Source organism: Ischnura elegans, chromosome 8, assembly GCF_921293095.1.
Source record: "Ischnura elegans chromosome 8, ioIscEleg1.1, whole genome shotgun sequence".
Classification (NCBI taxonomy): Eukaryota; Metazoa; Arthropoda; class Insecta; order Odonata; family Coenagrionidae; genus Ischnura; species Ischnura elegans.
The window spans coordinates 23,199,625-23,222,517 of NC_060253.1; the positions used below are offsets into that span (position 1 = coordinate 23,199,625).

A 22,893-nucleotide genomic window follows, 5' to 3' on the forward strand; every position below is an offset into this window, starting at 1 on the left:
TTGGAACTAGAAATATTTTCTCACTCCGTTTCGCTATTAAACTTATAATACTAAATGTCTGTAAGTTTATAATTATTTATCGACAGAGAAGGCTCAAGGCAAAATATTTACCCTGGAAAACTGCTGTTGTGTTGCCTGTTTGGAATAGAATGTCTTCCAAAAAAAGTCACGGGAGCCTCCCTCGAGAATTAAAAAAAAAAACTTTGAAATAGTGAGTTTTCGAGTTTTTCAAAAGTATGTAAATCATCACCTTTTTTCATAAATTATAGTGTACTTTTTTCGTTAAAAAGAGTAATCAGAAAGTTATATACAAAACATTAAATTTATAAAATCGGAAAACAAATTTTTTGCTGTTTTGGCTTTCGCTCGACCAGCTAGTTACGTCGCCCGGGCTACCACGCACTTCAGCCGGCCTAACGGATTTCAAGCCCCAGTAGATTGATAAATGGATAAATAATTAATTGAATAAAAGAGAATTTCTAGCTGTTTCTGCATCAGCCATCGCCACCTTAATGTGTTGATTGTTGCCACAGTCCACGCGAAAGGAAAACGCCAAGGGAATCGATCACATAGCGGAGTCCCTAGTCCGTCTCGTAGACGCTTAATTTCTGCTGGTAAATTGGTCACTTTTTATTCGGATTCAAAAAAATATCCACAGCGCGGCAATGAGATCAGAGTGATCCATTTATTCCCAATATTTTACATGAAGTATTTAATCTCACGAGAAACGTTATTGATAATAAATGAAATCGAACAATCATATCACCATGCATGTAAATTTCGAATAGCAGTACTGATTACAATATATTTTGCCATGGAATTCGGGTTGCTCTGTCGTCAGCGTTACGATTGTCGACTCTAGGAAACCCGCTGAAATGCAGGGTGGGTGACACAGCACACTAAGGGGCCGATTCGAGAATTCTCTGTAGATATATTCGTACACATTAGAGGAACGGCAAACCTCCTTCCAAGTTTTGCAAGAACACTTTTGGCGTAAGAGTAGTGCTGTGCGAGAGTCTCGGTTCGACGGTCTGGACGAGACTTTCATTTCTCGGCATTGTCGGGACGATATTCTTGGCGCGGCGATAGTCTAGCCTGGGTTGAGAGTCTCGACGGGATTCGAGAAGTCTCGCTCCTTCAAGACTTGTCGACATCCATCGAGACACCTGGGAGAGGCAAGAATTTCCAATGAATATCACAATCAATCGATAATAGAGTTTACTAAGTATCCCTTACGACTTTTACGGATTTATTCACGCTGTAAAAATATTTTATTTGATGATTTACTCTCTGCATCCATTTTTTTATGTTTGTGCATTATTTTGGATCTTTTTAAAATTTCCTTTTCCTGATCTCTATATTTAATATTAAATTAGAACCTTGGAATGTACTATGGGGGAAAAAAGTATCCTAACAGAGTTTGCGCCGCCACCATCGCTTCGCAGGAGAATGGATTCCCTTTCTAACGGTATATAATCCTTGGAATGAGACGAGGGAAATTCAAATACGGTCTTTTTTCAGCCACCAAGGTCGTAGCAGTGAATTTGCCTGCCTCAGACCGAGGTTTGAACGTATTTCGTACTCCTCTCTAGAGTGTTGGCGCATTCGATATCCTTAGGAATTGTGCCTACCTTTTGCCCGCTACATCCCTCTAACCCTACTTTCCGTTCCTTCTTCGCATCTACACTGGCACTCGCAATAAAATTCACTAGTCAACAAAAACTTTTTTTTTCTGCCGTAGAAATTTTGCTGGGTCATCATAGAGGTGCTCTTCGTCCTGATTCCAAATCTGGGCTCAGATGTTTTCTATCACGTCTAGTTTCTTTAGTACAACCGAATTAAATAAGGGTTCAAGGATATTTAAGCAAATAAATCGTGATTTTTAAAAAATGTGAAAAAATGGCACTTTCATAGGATTTTCTCGAATATTTAGCATCTGGTAAGTCCCTATTAAGTATCCATCAGTAATATGCTAAGATCTTGCTGAAATTTCCTAGGTACTATTTTTCCAAATGTAAAACGTCTTGGTTGAAACGCTCACTGTGTTCATCTCTAACAGCGCTGAGTTTTGGTGGAAAAAGGCAAGGTGTGAGTCGAGAAAATATATTTTTTTAATCATATTGCAGCTCATTTTTGGTACAATTAATTATATTAGCCACCATATCATGATAATTTTCAGCCATGATATTTCCTAAAGAATGTCCAGATACATTTCTGAATGCGTTCCACGCGCTTTTTTCCGTTGACTTCAGTTGCTGTTGAAATTCCTAATCCTTCAGCGCTTCCCTAATCTGTGGCCCAATACAAATTCCTTCTTTGAACTTTGCCTCACTTTATTGAAGGACTTTTTGTTCCAAATAAGAAAAATCAGCACTATTTTTGTCCATTGCTTTCACAAAATTGAAAAAGTCCTTATTTCATATGCAGAGGTGGTAAAAGAATATTTTTTGGATCGACCAAAGGCTGACAAAGGAAATTTTTGGATCCAGAAACGAGTTCTTTGTGTTCCGGACAATTTTTCTTTCAAGTAATAATTCTTTTCTTTCTCTTATATCCCACTCGCAGATGAAGCAACAACATTTTGTATAACCAAGCTGTAAGCCTAGTCAAATTGCAATTACTTTTAAGTGGCCTCAAATTTTCCATTTATATTTTTGGTAGTGATTTTTTTCTAAAATTAACTGCTCACTCTCGTAACATTCTTTCATTTCAGTTTAATGAGTTAACAGTATCAATGGGAGCTCATTGCCATTATGTAAGAGATTAGTCTTTAATATAACCTAGGAGGAGTAAATGAACAAACGTAATCATCTGTGTTGAATACAAAATTAAGAGTATCCATAACGGAGAGAACATCATTGCAAAAATCAAATGGTTTTCTAGAGATAAAATCAATTCTAATTCGTCATGGCGAGATCGAGACATTAAAAGTTTCTTATGTGGATCCAGCAATTTCCAACCAATCTTAGGACCAATCGTTGTCCTTATATTTCACCCAACTTTTTTGATAAAATTTAAACCGTGCAATTGATCATTTAAATTCTCTTGTGCTATAAAATGAGGTCCATCAGATGTACTCGCTCCAAAATTTGGGTCCTCCGAGTTTCCGAATCCTTCCTTATCACGTTCTTGATTATTTTCTGAATCTTCGCTAAGATTAACATACTCCATTGGTTCCGGCTCTTGTACATTTTCAGAGTGAGGGAACATTAGTATCGCTGATTCAAAGTTGTCTGGATATTTTACTGTGTGTTTTGACTTATATTGTAATTCGTTTCATTTTTTCAACAAAAATAACAGTCTGAAGAAGGATCCGCCAAATCATGGGAATGGCAAATTCCTTATGATGTTTTCCCTTAGTCCAACCAGTAAGAAGCCCTACAATGGTGCCTCACAACCCATGGGGAGCCCATCCTTTATCTTGGCCACCCAACAGGCAGTCAAAAAAAAGCTTATGTCTGAAAAAGGGAGTAATTTTCCACCTTTGAGCCTTAAAAGTAATTTCACCGTATTCATAACAAAAGTCATCTGGATGGTTCACGCACTATCTAGGCTTGAATAAAGCTAAGCCACTTCTCAGCGATTACATTATAATAAGCTGTAATCTCCTGCGATCAACAAAATTCTCAAACTATTCTGAAACAACTCGGTTGAAACCAATTTGATTCCAATGTGCAGCACTCTTTTATATTTTGAATGCATAAGTTAGCAGCAAGATTATTCCATGCAAGCTAAATTTTAATGCGCCATTGTCACTGAATTTTTAATCAAGAGAAACTCACGATTCCCCCAAAAATATAGGGGGTAGGATATGCCGCGTAAGTTCAGTCCTGCTGAACTACAGTCTGCGCCAGAGAGAGGCTCACGGGCGCCGCGCCGATTACATTACAGCTACAGCTGCATCTACATAATAACCTACGAGCCACGTCTAGGGTGTTTAACAGGGGAGCACGCATTAGGAAACGCCGACGACCAGAGACCAGAAGTCTTAGCCTCTGAATGTTTGTCCAACCATACATGCGTCGGCAGTGGATTTGCGCAAATAAAGAATTTTCACGGGCACAAAAAAGCGTCAATAGCAATTGTAGCCACAGCGGATGCGGTACCGCGCGATTGTCAACAAACACCCACGTCAATCAGAGATGATACGACGTTTTTTCTTAAAAGACCGTAAATACTGCAATGGAAGATATATAAAAGTATGCAAACAACTAGACTTCCTGTTGAAAATAAGATTTTTTTCTTGAAAAAGATCTATTACGTCAATCAATAACTTGTATTGGAGTAGGATTTCACCGTTGATTAAATATAAGAAAATGTTTTCGCAGTATTGAGAATCGGATATCTTTTATCCGTCCGGTCACTTTCGGAGTGATCCGAAATCATTATGCTCGTTCTAGAGGTCATTTTATAAATATTTATTGGCGCAAATCATCATGGGACACGTGACACATGGGTGATACCTGGGTGAGACATGGGTGATACTAACATCCGTGAGGGATGATGTCTTCCGATTTCCCCTCTTTGGTGGGTCCACGGTAGTTCACAATGCCAAATAAGCAGAGGCCCACAGCATTTCCAAGTCACTTGCACCAGGACAGCGGAATTGAGAAGACCAGACGTATCTGATCCAGAATCATCCCATACGATATATTCGGTAAGTTTTAGTATTTAAACTCAATGAACACGCCAATACTTGCAGTATCTTTCACCTGATAGACTCATAATACTGTTACTGTAAATATTTAAATGCGAAATAATGAATAAACGGCCTAAATGTTTGCTTCACATTGGTGGCATCTGGAAATGTTCATATCAATACGTTACATTATGCTTCATTGCGTTGGATTTATCAACACTTTGGGTGCTAAGGGCGTAATATTACGCCACGTAAAATCCTTCGACTTTTGGTACCTACGTAATTTTACGCCATCCGTCTCTTGAAAAATCGTAGCCTGCCATTTTTCAACTTAGTGGTGCTAACTTCTAAATAAACAAATGAAAAAAACGATATAAAAATTAATGTTTTTGTGAAATCATTAAGATTTTTGCTACAGGCGTCATATTACTTCATCCATCTTTTAAAAAATCGTAGTTTGCTATTTTTAACAAAATGGCACTAGCCTCTGAATAAATAAATGAAAAAAAGGAAAATTCATTCATTAAAGGGATACCAAACACCTATTTCTCGCATCAACGGTTAGTTCTTAATAAATAACACAAAATTATTGGAAGCGGCCAGTGCTGAGAGAAAGATCTACAGTACTAAGGTCAGCACGGTAAGTATTAAAAAACTATTTTATTTAATATTAGTTATAAACTTTTATTTTCGATTACTTAGATCGCAATTTTGCACTGTTTTTCGCGGAAAAATATTGTGATATTTGCCAGTATGACCCTGTACCCCACATGAGATGGGGTGAAAATCGCCTTGACCCACGGCCCCCCTAAATGTCACCCGTAATTAATAGATAACCCCAAATGCGTGTACAAAGTACCACCTATCACCTATTTTAGTCATTTTTAACTAGGGAAAAAAACTAATTACTACACCTTTCCGTTAGGCAAAACATCTTTCTTCGTTAATGATTTCTATTGGTCATGAAATGGCAAAGAGATTCTCTTTTTATGTTCTTTATGTTACTCTGAATGATATTTATTTTTGATTGCTCAAGAAATATAAGCCATTAGCGTAGCCTTCGAATCTCTAACGGCTTCAATTCTAATTTACTTCTGATAATTTGTGCATCGCTTTCTTTACGGATTTAGCAGTTTTTTTTTAACTGCGCGGATTTTCTTTGTATTCTATTAATTTAACGTACACAGTATTTCTGCGCTGAATCTTATATACTCGTAACATATTAAGGGTATGGCATTTCGTATGCGGAGTAGTACCTCTCTCTAGCTATGTCATCCACAAATATTCCCAAGAAAGCTTGACGAATCCAGGGGCGGTCTGGGTAGATTGGGAGCCCTTGAGAAGGGCTTATGGTGGGGCAATCCTTACTCCTTACCGGGGAATTCGGTAGTCCTCTTCGGAAAATTTTAGGAAACTGCATGCACGAAAAAGATTTTTTCTCGATTCTCTCTTTTAAAAACAAGATAAAAGTTAATGAAAATTAGATTTTCGCATTAAAAAATACTGTGAAAAGTGATAATTTCAGGTGTAAAGCTTTTAAATTTTAAAGTGTAGTAAAGTTCTCTCATATATCTAGAAAATGCTTTCCTTGACGCTGCACTGAAATTTAAAAAAAGGCTCAAAAATAACCTTACGATTAACCTTTTCACAAAATCATCAGGTTCTCTAATACCTTCATTTATTTTCACATAATATTTTACGCTATTCTGTAAAGAAAGCTACCAATGAAATCGTAAAATTTATAATTGCAATAATCTTAGGTTCAAGTAATTACTCATAACGCGGGGAAAGCATTTTTCAGATGACTCTTAAACCCATCAGAATCAGCTCTTAAAAAGGAAAACTTTACGTTCTTTCTTGAACATTTCAGTGGAATTCAGAGAAACCTTTGCAGTTACTACCCTATGGTCACTTATTCCTTCGGCGGTTCTCACGTTTATTACCTGATGAGGTATACTTGTCGCTAATAAATCAAGAATACTGTCTCCTCTGTTGGGTGCGGATGCTATTTGAAACAATGAATTTTATGTAAAAATGTGTAATGACGCCTCGCAAATCAATTAATCTCCCCCACCAGGAATGAAGCTATACGTCTCCTAATCCTTGGAAGGTGCGTTGAAATCTTCACCAAAAATCAAGTTTCTTTCAGGATACTTGGATGCTATGCTGTTTATTAGGGTTTCAAAATCTAACTTTGATGTTAAATCTGTGTTTGGTGCTCTTTAGTACTAGCTACAATTATATTTTTAGATTTAAGATATTTAATTGAACACCACACAGATTAAACGCTGGTCTCAGTTATGGTTTCCGCTAATCTGGCGATTGAATTCTTTACAGCTATAAATACTTCGCCTCCAGTTCGATTAATTCCATCTTTTCGATGAACAATGAACGATTTTTGGAAGATTTTTCCGTCCAAATCTTCATCTGTTAGTCAACTATTTGTTCCAATAGTAACATTTTACTTCGTCCTATGAATTAAATGGTAGAATTCGGGAATTTAATTCCTTAAACTACAGCCATTAATTAATGCCAGGGTTATTACTTTGAAAATAGTATTATTGCGATTCGGGACTGTTTTTGATTCACTCTTGTCGATTAGACTATTTTTAGGCTCTATATCCCTACTTCATGGTTCTGCAGATTTTATTGTCTCACCATACTTTAACCTTGACTGCTTTTTATATTATGGTTCAACTGATGTTTCTCATGCTTAAAGTTGTAACCTGTATAATTGTAAATTGGTAATGCTGATTATGACAGGGTGATTTTTCTTTCTTTCACTCTATTCTCATTTCTTGAAGAACTTTTACCTGTGAGAACATCTGAATTTACCCTTTTATTTATCAACCCACCATTATATCTACACCCTTCCCTACTCTCTACTCTAAAAAAAGACCTTCAGGGCTCAATATGCTACACGGCGAATAATACGTTTAAGTACACTCAACAACGTCCCAGAACTAAATCTATGGTGACCACTGATACCTAAACAATTATCACTTTAAAAGGTTTTAGTGCGTCAATTACGACTGAAAATTTTCTCGATCATATGCACATGATTGCTACACATTTAATTGACGACACACAATTTTTCTTGGTAAATTCCATATATCGTAAAACAAAACTAACATTTTATTTTTCCCTAGCCAGTGGAAAAAAAACCTTTATTTTCTGCAGTTTGATACCTCACTTTCTTTCCAATTTATTTGAAAACCAATATTTTTAAATCAAAACAATGCATGACATTTCGCTTACTTGTGACAATATGTAAGGATCAAATATATATCTAAATTAATGTGAGCAAAAATAATGGAGGAAAAAAGGACGAAAAATATACTCCAATGAATTAACACTTCACTTGGGACAATATCTCTCCTGTTATAAAATTCGAAATCTCAGCAGCACTTCGATGCATTACATGTCAGTATCAACATCTGCGGTTGTACACCTCGGTCCTAATCGGTCACTTCTCAGATGGAAATCAGGTGGAGGTCTTCTCCGATCGTTCAATACCTCATTACCCTCCCTGTTGCGTTTCTCCGAGTAGTACATAAGTACACGGTACTTCAATTTTTATTCATCCTTCGCTATGTTTCCGCTACTGTTAAGCCTGCCTCCATCAAGCTGACTACTTTTCCCTGTCTGCCTTTTGCCTGCTGACAAAGACATCTTAAATCAAGATAGGAACATATCCTTCTCGATCGCAAGAAAAATGCGTTCTGGCAATGTGCTCGTCAGTCCTTCCGGAAAAGCTAAAACTCCTTCAAAATCAACTGCATTCAAATACATGGGTAGTGATTTTTGCCGTATCGTTGAGATAGGCGAAGGAAAATTCAGAGGAGCGTTCCCATTGTGCGCACATGATGCCGTCGAATGCGCCTCAATTCTACGGAGTTCATCGCAAATAATGCTCTGGGTTGCGGGAGACTCAGTAGTCGGGCTTTGGACGACGGAGATAGGAAATGGTTTGCCTTGTTTGAATTTCCCTCACTGACCAAAGAATAACAACCCACTGGAAAGGAAATCCACTATTCCGCGGAGCGATAGAGGCGGCACAAACTTTGTTGGGATACTTTTTCCCCCCATAGTAGGTCTATGAATTGAAATACAAATTTTGCCAACGTTTCCGTTTATTTGCACACCATTTTCAGGGCTTAAAAGAAAATGAGCATATACTTTTGATACACAGACGTGTTAAAGGGTTACATCAATGTTTCTTATTATAGTAATATAATATAAAAAAAACATTCAGTTGTGAATTAACAAAAAAGAAGATAATACAGTCTAATTCTATAGGAAATTTATATACCTTCTTGCAATGTTTATTTATGGCAACTAAGGTTTACGGTTACCTGCCAATTTTGTTTACTTAAATAAAAACAAATGCTTCCATTGTCAAAGTCGATCTTTTATTTAGCCTATTCTGGGTTTTGGAAAGATATGCCATTCCTTTAAATAATATTTTTGTTAAATTATTTTCAGTGTCTTTAATGGAGGACTAAAGTAGGAATTGTTTTATTTTTGCGAGGACCCGGGAGTCTGGAAGGGGCGGGACTTCTCCACTAAGTCTCGTCAAGATTCTCGACCCAGGCGAGACTCTCGGCGCGGCGAGAGTCTCGTCCCGACAATGCCGAGAAATGAAGGTCTCGTCTCGACCGTCTTAGGCTCTTGGGTAGTCGAGAGTCTCGCACAGCTCTACTTAAGAGTAAGTATGTAGCCTACCGTCCTATTCCCAATCCTTTTCCCTCCCTCCAAGAGAATGCAGCGGATTTAACCCTTAAATGGATAGACGCCGCTACTTTCGGGCAGGGTTGATAAAAATCATGATTTTTTTCAAAAAAATCATTTTTGTTGATTTTTTTGATTTAAATCGGATTTTATTGATTTCAGTGAGATTTTTATGATTCTCCATTCATCAAAAATTCAGTTATTTGCAAAACTAACTATTTGGACAGCATATTGGAGAATGACCGTTTGCAGAAACAATAAGAGGCAACATACTCTAAACTTAATACAACATTTAGTCAATCAGGGGAGAGAACTATGGAAATGCCAATGGTATCAATTTAAAAATTACACCAGCATAATATAAAATTGCCATTGGAAGTATCAAATGTGCTATATTATGCGGTTCTAAAGCATATGAAGTTTAGAAAAATTCTGTAATTGTAACTTTGTATGGTGCCAACGCTTTGAAGTTAAATCAGAAAACAATTTTTTGTTTTCAACGGATACACTAGTATTCTAACCAAAGCCAAAAGCATTCCTACAGTATAATTTCTATTTAAGAGTCACCATTGTGCTGATAACTGTCGATTCATTGTATTAATTAAGAAATAAAAATCAAAATTATGCACTTACAGCTTCCTTTTCTTTACTCTTTAAAAATCAAACATATAGATCACATTATGATTTAAATCACCTGATTCTTTTAAATAAAAATCAAGTGATTTAAATCGTGATTTAAATCATGGTTTAAATCAAAGTGATTTAAATCAATCAACCCTGCTTTCGGGTATCTGGCACAGGGAATGGGACATCTTGGCGCGGCCATTTCGGCGCGGCCATTTCGGCGTGGCCATTTCGGCGCGGCCATTTCGGCGCGGCCATTTCGGCGCGGCCGTCTCGGCGCGGGCCGTATTGGCGCAAAGGCCGCGCCAAGATGTCCTCGACCTTCTGGAGTACGCGCATTTAACCGGTGGTTGATGGAATTGACACCGCATCCCCATTTAATGCAACACCAACATCATTCGAGTGCTGTATGTCTCTCAGTCTTAAAAAATAACGTCGCTGCAGCTTAGATCAAGGATTTCTTAAAGACCGAGGCAACTCCTGACAGTCTTGATCTTTTATCCGAGGTGTGATTCTATAGACCTCAAATTGAGCTCCAAAAAGACCGCCAAGATCTAAGCCATGAATGACAGCATTAAAAGCTGAGGTAAGTTGGTAATTTGCTCCACTATGTCCTACACGAAAAAAAAAGATTTTTCAATAACTTTTGAACACGTATAAAAGGGAGTATGCTTGTTAAATACGCTTAACTCTTGACACAATTAATAAAGCTCTTGGTTTATTTTAGCAAAAGTTCATACTAAATCTTATTGAACATTTCGACATTTCGTAATTTTGGCAAATGCACGAAAGAGTTAGCTAAAAACTCTGCATAAATTCGATACCTAAGGGTCAGAGTTGGTAACTTTCATCTAAGTGCTGATCAATTTTAGGAACATGATTGCATGCTTGGTTACAAATATTGAACGCTCTATAGTTATGTTTGGTCAACGACACTAATCGCTTTGCGAAATCTAACGAACGGAATGTAGTCCCTGTCTTGTTGCCAATATACTATTTCAGTTGAAATATACCAAAACAAAACTTCCTTAAAAGATAGGTAGGCACAAATGATTTTATTTTATTTTTTTGTGATGGCTAGGGCTTTAAATATTACTTTCATTTTTTTCATTTTTTTGTGTAATGTTATCCGTAATCTATTGCATCAATGACACTGAATACAATAATACGGCACACTCTTTACCGATTTGGCGAAGTTGGTTGAGTAATTATACTAATAATTAATAAATATTTTTTTGACAACTCCTATTATGGCAACCGAATGGCATCGTTGGTAGAGTAGTACGCTGCTATGCGGGAGGCTCATGTTCGATGCCTACTTCTGACGTACTTCTTCCTCCGCTTCTTTTGTATTTCTTTTGCGGAAACTTGCTTAGAACTCTTAATTTTATGACTTTCAATCAGAAAAATTTTTGTAGTAAAAATTGTAAGCGCGCATACGAAATATTTTGCACTTAGTGTAAAATATTTCGTATGCGCACGCTGCATCAGGTTCATTTCCCGTTTCATTTAGTATTTTTTTATCGAAGTAATGCCAGTTAAGCTACCGAGGCGTCATTATCTCCTGAGGAAATTTTTGGGCTATACCGGACAAGGTGGTATGGACTGCTGAACATATTATACGACTAGCAGTCCAAGTCATGCGCCCAGCGTCACAGCTGGAGAATAAAGCCCGAACTTTGAACACTTAGAGGTGTTCGCTCTTGACTAATTTAAGTACACCGGGACTAGCCACGGTGATAACTATACGGAGTCACAAATCCAGTCTACATTCCTGAAAATTTTATTGGTCATGCTTGAAGTTTTGACGCGCACACACATTGATAACACAGAAATTTTTTTTACCTCCTATTAAACCCAATTTCATAGGTTGTTTTCTCCATGTCAATTAATGTGTATTATAAATAAATAAATAAAATGACCGTGTGAAGCCCTGTAGTGGTTTTCAGCAAGCTTCGCTCCTCCGTCTTTCCTTAGTTCTTCCTCATGACTCACATCAGCCGATTGCCATCGCAACTAATAGTTTTGCTCCGCGGGAAACATAAATCCGACGTGTGCCAATAGCGGCTGCGGCCTTGCACCCGACGAAGCAAGAGGTCTCGCTCCCGCCGCACCTCTGCTCGACCTCCCCCGCTCACCACTTCCGCCGCTCCCATCACACTCCCACTGCTCCTCGGGCCGCCTTCGTCAGTGATTCTTCGCTTCCAGCGAGGTGCGCTCCACGCCGACGGATTTCCGTGCGACACCGCCATGGCTATCCTGCTGTGTTCACTCGTTGTGTCCCTCGTGGCCGTAACCAGCGCTGCTATCGGTAAGCACTACACCCGAAATGGGGTTAATTTTTGCCTGCCCTCCCATTCTCTAAATCGTTCAAACGCCATAGCGAAACTGACCTCTTAGATAAGCTCGGATTGGAATCTTTGTCAGACCGTAGGCTGAAAAATAGACTAAAACTGCTATGTAAATACAAGAGCGGAGCATTTTCCGACGAAGCAAGCCATATCATACGAACACTAACATACTACAGAAGATTAGATCATATAAATAAAATAAGAGAGATAGACTGTGGAATAGGTAGATTCAGAATTTGGTTTTTTCTACTACCTATAAGAGATTATAACGGCAGCGTTAGAACTCACAAATAGATTAGATGACTTATGGTGTACCCTACTAACTTATGAATTCCTCAATGGATATTTATGAATTTTCGTGCTATTCCGTAATAATGAATAACGTCTTGAAGTGTAGGTCTGGGACTGAAATACAAAATTGTTTGCCGACGTTTCGATGCCTTTCTTATAACATTTTAAAAATCTTTCATGCCTTCATGTATTAATTTATTTTAACTAATGATAAGATAAAGGTATGGGAACTGCGGCAAACAATTTTTCATTTCATTCCCAGGCCTACACTTTAAGGCATTATTCATTGTTTTATAATCGAGGTCAAGAAAAAAAACGGGGCAGTCGTGGGGCTGGCCGACAGAAGTGAAAACTGAAATAATTATTATCCATTTTTTTATATAGATTTAATATTATTAAAGATCTAATTTTTCCAATAATACTCATTTTTCAACAAAAATTGAAATTATTTTTTCAGCAAATTGTTTATTATTAAATATGTATTAAAAATTAGATGTGTATGAATAGAAAGTAACATCATTTATATATTAAAATATAATATGCTTTTATTTCTTTTATTTAATATGCTTTAAACCTATAATTGTTTACTATGCATATAAAAGAAACTGCCGTAAATTGTAGTGACCTGTATTTTTATAGCGTGTACACTCTTCTACACGTTCATGCACGAGCTCTTTACATTTAATGAACTTATACAATATACACTAGAGATTTTTATTTTCAATTTAAATATTTTTAAAACAAAAAGACTTTAACAGTCTATATATTAACAATATATTAACAAAGTGTATATATTAATCTCTATTAACAATCTAAAAAATAATACGCACTGTATAGAAAAAGTACATATGTACAGTATAGAACTAGAAGAATGCCAGAATTCATAACAGTATGTAAAAGTATAGCGGTGACGCAACCTATACCATTGTATACACTATACACACTATGCATATGTATATCTCGCTGTAGCGATCGCGGTGTCGGGTCGGTGATGCTCACGCGAATTCTATGCTTTTTCCCCATCCCGCAAAAGTGCTTAACGCCGCTAAAGAAGTTTTCACTTCAAAAATCTACTTAGCTATTCGTAACACATTTTGAACTACGCGTATCGGTAAAACTGCCGTTACGGAGCGAATATTTTCCATCCACTCGCCACTGAGTTCTGAGATATGGTGCACCCCTAGCTATCCCGGCATGCATCAGTGCTAACCATCGACAAGGAAAGTTACCCGATAGGGCGTACTCATCAAAGCAGAGTGATGTTGCAGCTCTCACATTAAAGGAGTGCTAATGTAAGGTCGTGGTAACTTCGGAAGCATTCTGCCTTATTTGTCAACAAGCTCCATCCAAATTTGACTTCAGGGGCCTTTTAGCTTATACTTCTGATGCGTAGTCGGAAATGCGTGAAAAAATACCACATCTGAAAGAAACGGTGAGCGTAGGAGTATTTGGGCCATAAAACCGAACTAAGGTCGTAACTTCCGAGTCGGGTAATGCCGTATGAAACGAATTTGCTCTAAGGATGGGTTACCGGCCCATATTTTGACGGCCAAAATTAGTGCCATAGGCTGACGTCTATTGTTACAGAATCAGTCGGTACCCAGACATATTTGAAAACGTTTGCACGTTTGTGATATCTCTTGAATAAAATTTGTCTCCCTCGTCAATATGATTACGTTAAGATGAAAATCACTATTGACCATGAAAGGTGAAGGTCAGAAGGTCAGAGGTACACAACGTTCCAATATATTTGCTTTAGTTGCACATTAATGGAGGATTTTAATCGCTATTTTCTTGCCTCGAAGTCATGTGATATATCAATGTTTTTTACTCACATGCCGGCTTTCATATTTACGTAACAGGAAGGAAATTTAGACTTTTGATGATTGTTTGAAATAGGCCTTGCAATTTTGTTTTTATTCGTTCATGCTAAGGTGTTAATTTTGATGCGCATTTTTAATATATAACTTAACTTAGTTTTTTCACAGAATTTTTTTATTAAAACATGACCGACACTAAAACATTTCGACAGTTAATGTCATCTCCTGGTGAGGTTATTTCCACTGTTTCAACTTCTTCTGGTGACCGGAAGATGACGTTAAATGCCGAGACCATGGTGATGATTCAATGAAAATTTCTCAGGAAAAATAAATTTAAGTCATTCATTCAATATGTTCAGCAAATTCCACAGATTAACGCCGAAAACCACCAGGTCCATTATGCCTTTGAAATATAGCAATTATTTTTTCTTATCTCCGTAGATTCTTGTTAAACAGCCAAATTCCCTTAAAGAAAACTATATAATATTTTAAATTACTGAAAGAGGATGAATTAAAAGTAAAATATAATTTTTTATTAAAATATAAGTTCGGGTTCGTAGAAGGAAACTTGTATGACTAGCACATTATCCAGATAACCGAAAAAGTATTTTTAATCGTGCTTTGCAATATTTTAAAAGTGACTTCGAGGAAAATAGACAACCTCTAGGTACTAACACGAGATTTCCAAGCAAATCGATGAAAAATGGCTCATTCCATCAATCAAAACACTTTATTGGTCTGAGGAGACCACATAAAAACTGACACGATCTCTTCAAACATTCCTTGTACTAAGTGACCCCTGTAAGGGTAGATAAACTCAGGAACAACGAAAGCATGTATTTATTTGCACATGAATAAAAATGATAGCGGTGTATCTAAGGATGAGGGCGAAGATGATGACAGTGAGGGTAGTAAGTGACATTTTAACACTGAATTAATTTGTGCTACACGATTTTTTCAGCCAAGCTCTATTTTTTGTCGTAAAAAGTCATCAATTTAAATGCAAAAAAGTTCTCCAATTAGTTACACAGCAAAATGAAATTAATTTACTGGTTTTTTAGTCATACTTTTATACGCAAAGACTCTAATAATTTATTTGAAAACCTACATTCTTTGTCCATCACTGCAGTATTTACAACCCTACATTGGCTGTCTACATTTACTCGTAGATTCATTCTTATGCATTCATTCTTCAGCGCTGAATATAAAATATATCGTCATTATTCCATCTTGTCAAATTTTTTTTACATTGAAAATTTAAAAATAAGCAACATAATTTTTAAATTATGCTGGTGTCGTAAAAGTTTGTCGAAGTAAATAACCTTTATTAAATTTTATGAACATTATTTTACACCGAAAAATTAGTTTCATGTAGTTGGTTTAACCAAATTATAAACGAAAAAGCTGAAAATTATAATTTTTGGCCATTCTTGTTTCTTCATAAAATTTTATTAGCAAACCTCATGTTCGGATCTAGATATGCGTAACTTCAATACCTAGATGAAAAATACAACTTCCCCAAAACTTTTCTTGAGAGGCCCTTGTTGACTACATCATGAGTGAAATATTTCTCTGAGATACATCCTGTGTCCGTTGAGTTGGATTGCCCGTAGTCTCCAAAGCAGCTCCTTCTATTAACCAATCAACTATATCATGAGTGCCTGTCAACTGATAACTAATTTAACCAAATGAAAAGCCATCAATTGGGTGCCTCATGGATGAGAATGAGTTCATACTACTTGGCTATCAGCCTTATATTAACCGCATTCATATTGTAATAGCTTAGTATCCAACCAATAAACTCAAAACAATGGAATGATGATCACTCACGGCATCAGATGGAGCCAGGCGAAGGACAGCACGGGACTTACATACATGTCCAATCGCATGCATTTAGCGTCAGAAAAATTCGCAATTGCAAACAGCGAATTTTAAGGGGTTATGTGGATCCCACTCATTTATCGTCATAGTAATGCGTCTTCGAAATAAATGAGTTTAGACAAGAAATTTCAGGGTCACTAAAAATTCAGGCATCCACCTGTTATGGAAAAGAAAAAATTGCGCTTTGTAAGGTCTACTATTTATGATCATTGGACGTGACCTGAGTTTTGGATCATCTTTACATGTTCCACTGACAGATCATTAATTCATTCACATAAGAGGAGTGTTCAGAAAATAACGGGAATTTTTTAATTTCGCTGTTATGGAGATGGAAGAGTCAAATTGTAAAAAAATTATTATGTTGGTACACATGCCCCAGGAGTATGATACAGTTGCCAGCTGTATCAATTTTTTACTTTGTCAGTTGCAGCCGCTAATGTTAAATATGTTTTGAAGGCGACAACATTTAATGTAGACAAATAAATACAAAAACTTTAACTTCCGCTTTCTTCTGAACACACCTCGTATTTACAAAAATCGAGTAAAGAGGGAGGGATAACTTCCGGTGACAAGATCTTCATAGCAACGCAAATAGGATGATGGATATAGCATAAACAGGGATCCAGTTAAGCTATTCCCCACATAGCAGTGAATGTCTTGGAGACATCTCACCATAATCTCGAATATTTCGAATATCACTAACACGGGAGGTAATCATTAGATGATGAGAAAATAATTCTTTACATATTTAAACACCGCCAACTCCTTCCATTCCTATTTTTCGAGGGAATTCTGCAGTTGTGATTTTCAATATCTTGATATATAATATGAAATTATTATTTTCAAAAGATCACCACATTCATCACAAATTTATCACAAAAATGATCGAGAAAGTAGGGCGAACAGACCCTGTACAATAGGGTAGTGTCCTTCATTAAAAGAAAACGAAATGCATTGATTGGGATTCTTTACCCACCATTAGTGTATTCATAATATACAAATCATTCGATTTTACAAATCTCAGTTTAGACGAATGGCAATGGTCAACTTTAACCGCATTTGAAATAGGCCAGATTGGCGCCCATGCGATGCCACTCCACGTGACGTCACAGGGACCTAGTTTCTATACGAGTAGATAGGAGTTTTACATCGTCTGAGATTACCAACGCATGCATAAGGCACAGACCTCAGGGAAACATGTCTTAATAACCACCTATTAAAACTGGCTAAGGTCGGAATGTTTTCTTCGTTTGATAAGGTATTAATAATCCTTATTTAAGCCAAGCACTACCTGCTAGCAGGGTACTCTGCTACCTGCTAGCATCCTGCGTCGTATCAGCGCTCAAAGCCTCGCCCCAAGGTCACCTCACTTGGCGACAGCGGGAACTAGAATGACGTCACACGGGGTTTTCCCAGCATTCATACTTAGCCGTCGCGTTTTCGCGCGCTTGAAATTTTTCACTACTCATTTAATCGCGAAAAATAGATATCGTCATTTAAAAATCTAAAAGCGTGAAAAGCGTACTCCAGGAGTAATAATCTTTCAATTTCAATAAAAAATAATAGGAAACCACCCTATTATGTATCAAGGTCATGAACTAAGACATTCCTGAGAGGTCTATGATCCATTTCTAATGCCTCATGAGACATCTCAGAGACCATTTTTTGGACACACTGACATCTCCGAGAAGTCTCAGAGATTTCTCCGCAGGCTTCAAGAATATCTTTTTGCATCATATGGGATATTGGAGATGTTTCAGGGATATATCAGAAACGTATTTCTGCTATGTGGGTCGTAACAAAAATCCACGTGATTCGTATAGGTTAGTTAATGACGTCTCGCGCTCTTGCAAAACTTTTCAGGTACTCCTGCGTTCGATTGCAGCTAAGAGCTACAATCACACATAAAACAAAATAAAGGAAAAAATATTGTTACCCTACAAATTACATTCCTAACTTACCGTCATATATTCCAAGTACAGTAGATTCCGGTTAATTGGGACATATTGGGACTTGTGCCCTTTGCCCCAATTAAGCGTCTGCCCCAATTAGGCGAACTATCCTATATATGGGCATAAACAAACGTTAAAATGATAGAAAGAAGACTAAAGAATGTTTATAATGCAGCATAAGTTTATCAAACTATTATTTTGATTAATAAATCAGTGAGTTTAATTAATTTATTATCATTTTTAAGAATTATAACAATTTAGTGAAAAATATGTTTCACAGACTCGGGCGACGCTGAATGAATATCTTTCACTAAGTCCTATTAAAGATAAGTCTTATCCTCTTGCGGATAGGATAACAACAAGAGCTTTCAAAATAGGGCAAGAATAGGAACATTTGTGAAAAATAAGAGTAAATCAAAGGAGGAAAATATAAAAAATAGTAATATGAAAATAAAAAAAATTAATTTCGTCGCGAGTATAGAGTCTATCTCACCGACTCATGGCCCAATAATGCGACATTCTGTCCCAATTAAGCGGAGAATACGCTGGGATATTCCTCTATTGGGTTCTGCCCTTCAAGATCTGCCCCGATTAAGCGGCTGCCCTAAGTAACCGGTGGACCCATTAAACGGAATCGACTGTACTACTTTCAACAAATTCATTTTCGCGTTTAGGTTTAGCGGTCAATTCGCTTTGTTCATCTCATAATAAACGAGTGGACAGATTTTTTAGCTTGTACAATCACCATCAAAAATATTTTAAAATATCTAATTTTTACTAGAGCTACTACTTTAAAGATTCTGCACAAGACTGTTCATCGGAATCACCTTCGTATTCCCTTCATATTTTAGGAAGAAAAGTTGAGTAACTCAGATGGTAATCGCCTTAGTAAATTCCGAAAAGTATGTATGTCCGCCTGAGTTGTGTGCCGTAAGAGTAATAAGGATCACTTTTTTGGCTAATTTAAAAATAACATTGTGGGTGATTTCGTAATCATTTCAGCAAAGTTACACACGAAGAGGGAGACCTAAAACTTGTAGTATCACATGAATCTTTATTTTAGATCACAATTTTACATGCGACATGTTATACGGAGTTGTAACATTTTCGTAAAACATGTTATATGTAACTTGTTCACACAGCACGTTCTTTAGTATAAACGCAGTTTCAGAAATCACGTAGCAGAAGACCAATCCAAAAATAGGAAAATATTAATTAAAAGAGACTCGGATGAAATAGCATAGGTCGTTTGATGAAGAATGGACAGAATAATTTGGTATTCTCATAAAATTAAAATATTAATTTTTTTGGTGTATAGATAATAAGTAAAAGTCATTAGCGTATGCCAAATATGGCTTCAAAATTCGCAATATTCTTGTTGCTACAGAGCAGCAAAGTTCGCAAACATTACTAAATTCTTTCGCGCTACAGGATCGCCCTGTGACGTCAGAATGCGAGTAAGCAGATCCGCTCTATGGCAATAACAAATAACGAGTACGATAAAAAAAAACAGACTCAACGATAAATTCATGACTTGAAAGGTGTGCGAAAAACAGATATGAATAGTTTTGAAGATTTTACGGCGTACGTATTGCACAATGACTAACTTCGACTTCGTAAAAGCACATTTCGGGAAATTCTGAGGTTGTAATAATTTATGGTCGGGTATTTTTTCTCCGGCAATGAAGATTTCTCGGCGCGGAGTTGAGAAGCCACAAAATTGAAATGTAACATGAATTAAATCAACTATAATATCAGTAATTATAAATGTTCTGAAGGAGCAAAGGTATATCTCCTCTTCATTAATCACTTTATGATATAATCATTAAATGGTTCTACATATTTTAAATCGTCGTAATTTTCGTCGATGAATGAAATAAAAGCTAATTTAAGCGTCAACTTCTCAGGAGTAGCAAGGATAATTGCAACATGCCATTAAAGATTAAAACTGCCTATGCCGGTTTAAGGAACATTGACATAAATTTGAAAACTTATCCGAATGAAATAAATAAATCCCCCAGCTAGACTGGCTCAGCCATGTAGACCATTGATAAATTATGCTATTCCGCCAATTAGTACCTCTCGACGTGCTCACATAATCCGTCTAGGACCAAATGAAGGAAAACATGTCTTTCTTTGCAAAATTACGGGGATACTTTAAATTCTTAGAGATTTTTAAGCTTAAAAATAGATACATGTAACAAAATAAATAAACTGGTGCATTCCAAATTTATGCACGCAAATTAGTCCTGTCGAAAAATTTAAAAATCAATCCTTACTTCATTTTAGATATATTGTTATTTAGTTTCAGCCAAAGTACAAAAAAATATGAATCGTGTACCTATGCTTTTACATCCAGCAACTAGATTATATAAAATCACCGGATACGGAAATATTAAACACGCTCATTATTTTGTTGCCGGGTTTTCAAAAGTGACAAATGTTTTCAACTCTAATCTTTTGTTTCATAGTCTTTGCAACCAACGTACTTGCTTCAATTTGCGTAAACGATCCCTGAATACACGAAAAAAAAAACTTTTGAAAATTATTTGTCAGATGAATTCAACTCAATCACATTATTATACTAGGTTTTTTTTTGAGAAGTCTACTGTCATGAAGCATATTCCTACAAAATTCGTTGACGGTAATTGACTATAAACGTCAGTCAAAATAGATTTTTCGAGCAACCGATTTTAAATCGAAATCAAAAAGCTCGACTTTTCAGCAAAAATCGAAATTTGATCTAAGCGATCGATTTATTGACTTATCCGACGGTTCACTGAAAACTACAATTTGTACTAATAAAGCTCGCATACATTCGAAAAACACTCAAAATACACATTTAAAATGTAGAAAAAGCTTTGAAAAATCTACTTGCATCGATTATTAGTAATAAAATATTACTATTTTATGCGCATTTAACTTTTAGGATGACTGCTTGGAAACTAATCTTACCCTCTACTAATAAATCTATATTATGCTGATGGGAGCTTTATATTTTTTTAGCGGTGAAAACTACCCATAAATGCCAAAACTTATAAAACTACATTTTCAAGCTTAACAATGGGTAAAGTTTAGTTTGTTTTAGTTGAATAAGGATTGTTTTATACTCTGGAACATACTTTCAGAAAATTTAAACCCTAAAAAGCTAACCATTTTAGGGGTTAATTTAATAAAATATTTAACCTCATAAAAATAAATTGTTTATCACAGTTTTTAAATTTAAGAACGTCATTGCTTAAAATATGTACCATTGTCATTTTTCAATGGCGCAAACCTGATACAGCACAGAAAAGATGCAACAATAGGATGACTCACGGCCTTGTAAAAGCTGCAACGCTATCGATAGGTTATCCACTACATTTTACTTCTTCACAGGTTTGCCAACATTGCCGACAGCGATACCGGCAGCATTAAAAGACGCCATACCGACAGGAGTACAAGATGTCATACCAACGGGGATTCCAGATGTGCTGCCAGAATCTGTGGCGGAAATTTTACAAAATATGCCATCGATGGATGATTTCCATAACGCGATTACGGCTAATGGTTCTATCGAGTTGCCACAGGTTATGTACTTCCCGGACGACAATGGTGATCCTAAACCGGGAAAGATTTTTGGCAACGAAACCGCTGGACCAGTAAATGAGACGGACGTGTTCTTCAAACTTCATACCAGGTAAAGGGGCGAAGTCACATAATGGAGGTAATCATTGGGGAAACTCTTATGCGGGTATAGTGTGGGGCACATGCCTCCCCACCCCGACGCTTAAAATATAGACAAGATTTTTAGTACGGTCCCGTTGCCATTAAGTCCGTTTTGTTTTTTTGTAATCAGCCACAGAGCTAAAGGTAGAAGGTACTTGAAAAAGTTTATCTTTCGCTCGTAAATTCAGGTAGCAAAAGTTATATCCCTAGTGAAGTAAAGTAAGAAGGTGGCGAACCTATAAAGTATGACGCGAAGGTCACAAAATCATTAAGGTGACAGAGAGCATGCCGTGCAGAGATGAATAATAATAATCAGTACTGATTAATTTGCTATTATTCGCGAGTTAATAATTTAAAGAATATTAACTGTCAAAAGGAAACATAAAAGAAATCTGTCGTTATACATAACTTATGATTGTTTTCACATTAATAACTTTGACATTAAAAAAATAAAAAGTATATTACGTATAGTACTTGTTTGTATGTTGTTTTTAGTCCCAAATTTGAGAAAACCGCTATCCGTCAGACCCTTGTGCACCCCCAAGAAAAATAATCCTGAATCTATTCTTGGGAAACCTTAAGCGACCTATACAACTTTGAGTTATCTATGGGGTCGTCCGCTAACCCGTGAAATCGCAATTAATGAAAAGAGTTCAATGCATAGAATGAAAAGATTTCTTTGTCGTCCATTCCTTATGAATGAAAGAAGATATCTGTTTGTTCGTCCGCCATGCATTTCCAAACGGCTGTACGGATTACAACCAAAGTTAATGCGAAAGTGCATCTCATGCTCCCTAAGCTTGTAGTTATACTTCTGTTGTTGACCGAAGCGTCCTTTGCGTCGTTCTCTCATTGGCATTTGTTACGTGACATCCTAAAACTTCTGTGGTTGTACA

At 36.6% G+C, this 22,893-nt stretch overlaps 1 protein-coding gene across 4 annotated transcripts in view; it reads left to right on the forward strand.

The window, feature by feature from the left end:
- Positions 1–4,491: 4,491 nt before the first annotated feature.
- LOC124163498 (pancreatic triacylglycerol lipase-like) overlaps positions 4,492–22,893 on the forward strand; it is a 38,716-nt gene continuing 20,314 nt past the window's right edge. The window contains exons 1-4 of one of the 4 annotated variants that reach the window (XM_046540446.1): positions 4,492–4,657; positions 9,125–9,347; positions 11,972–12,305; positions 21,668–21,968. In XM_046540446.1, coding sequence (XP_046396402.1) covers positions 12,245–12,305; positions 21,668–21,968 — 362 coding nt within the window. In that variant the 5' untranslated portion in view covers positions 4,492–4,657; positions 9,125–9,347; positions 11,972–12,244. Of the gene's footprint in view, positions 4,658–8,596; positions 9,348–10,393; positions 10,581–11,971; positions 12,306–21,667; positions 21,969–22,893 lie in introns of those variants that run through there. The other 3 variants (XM_046540448.1, XM_046540444.1, XM_046540447.1) reach the window with 3 other exon arrangements.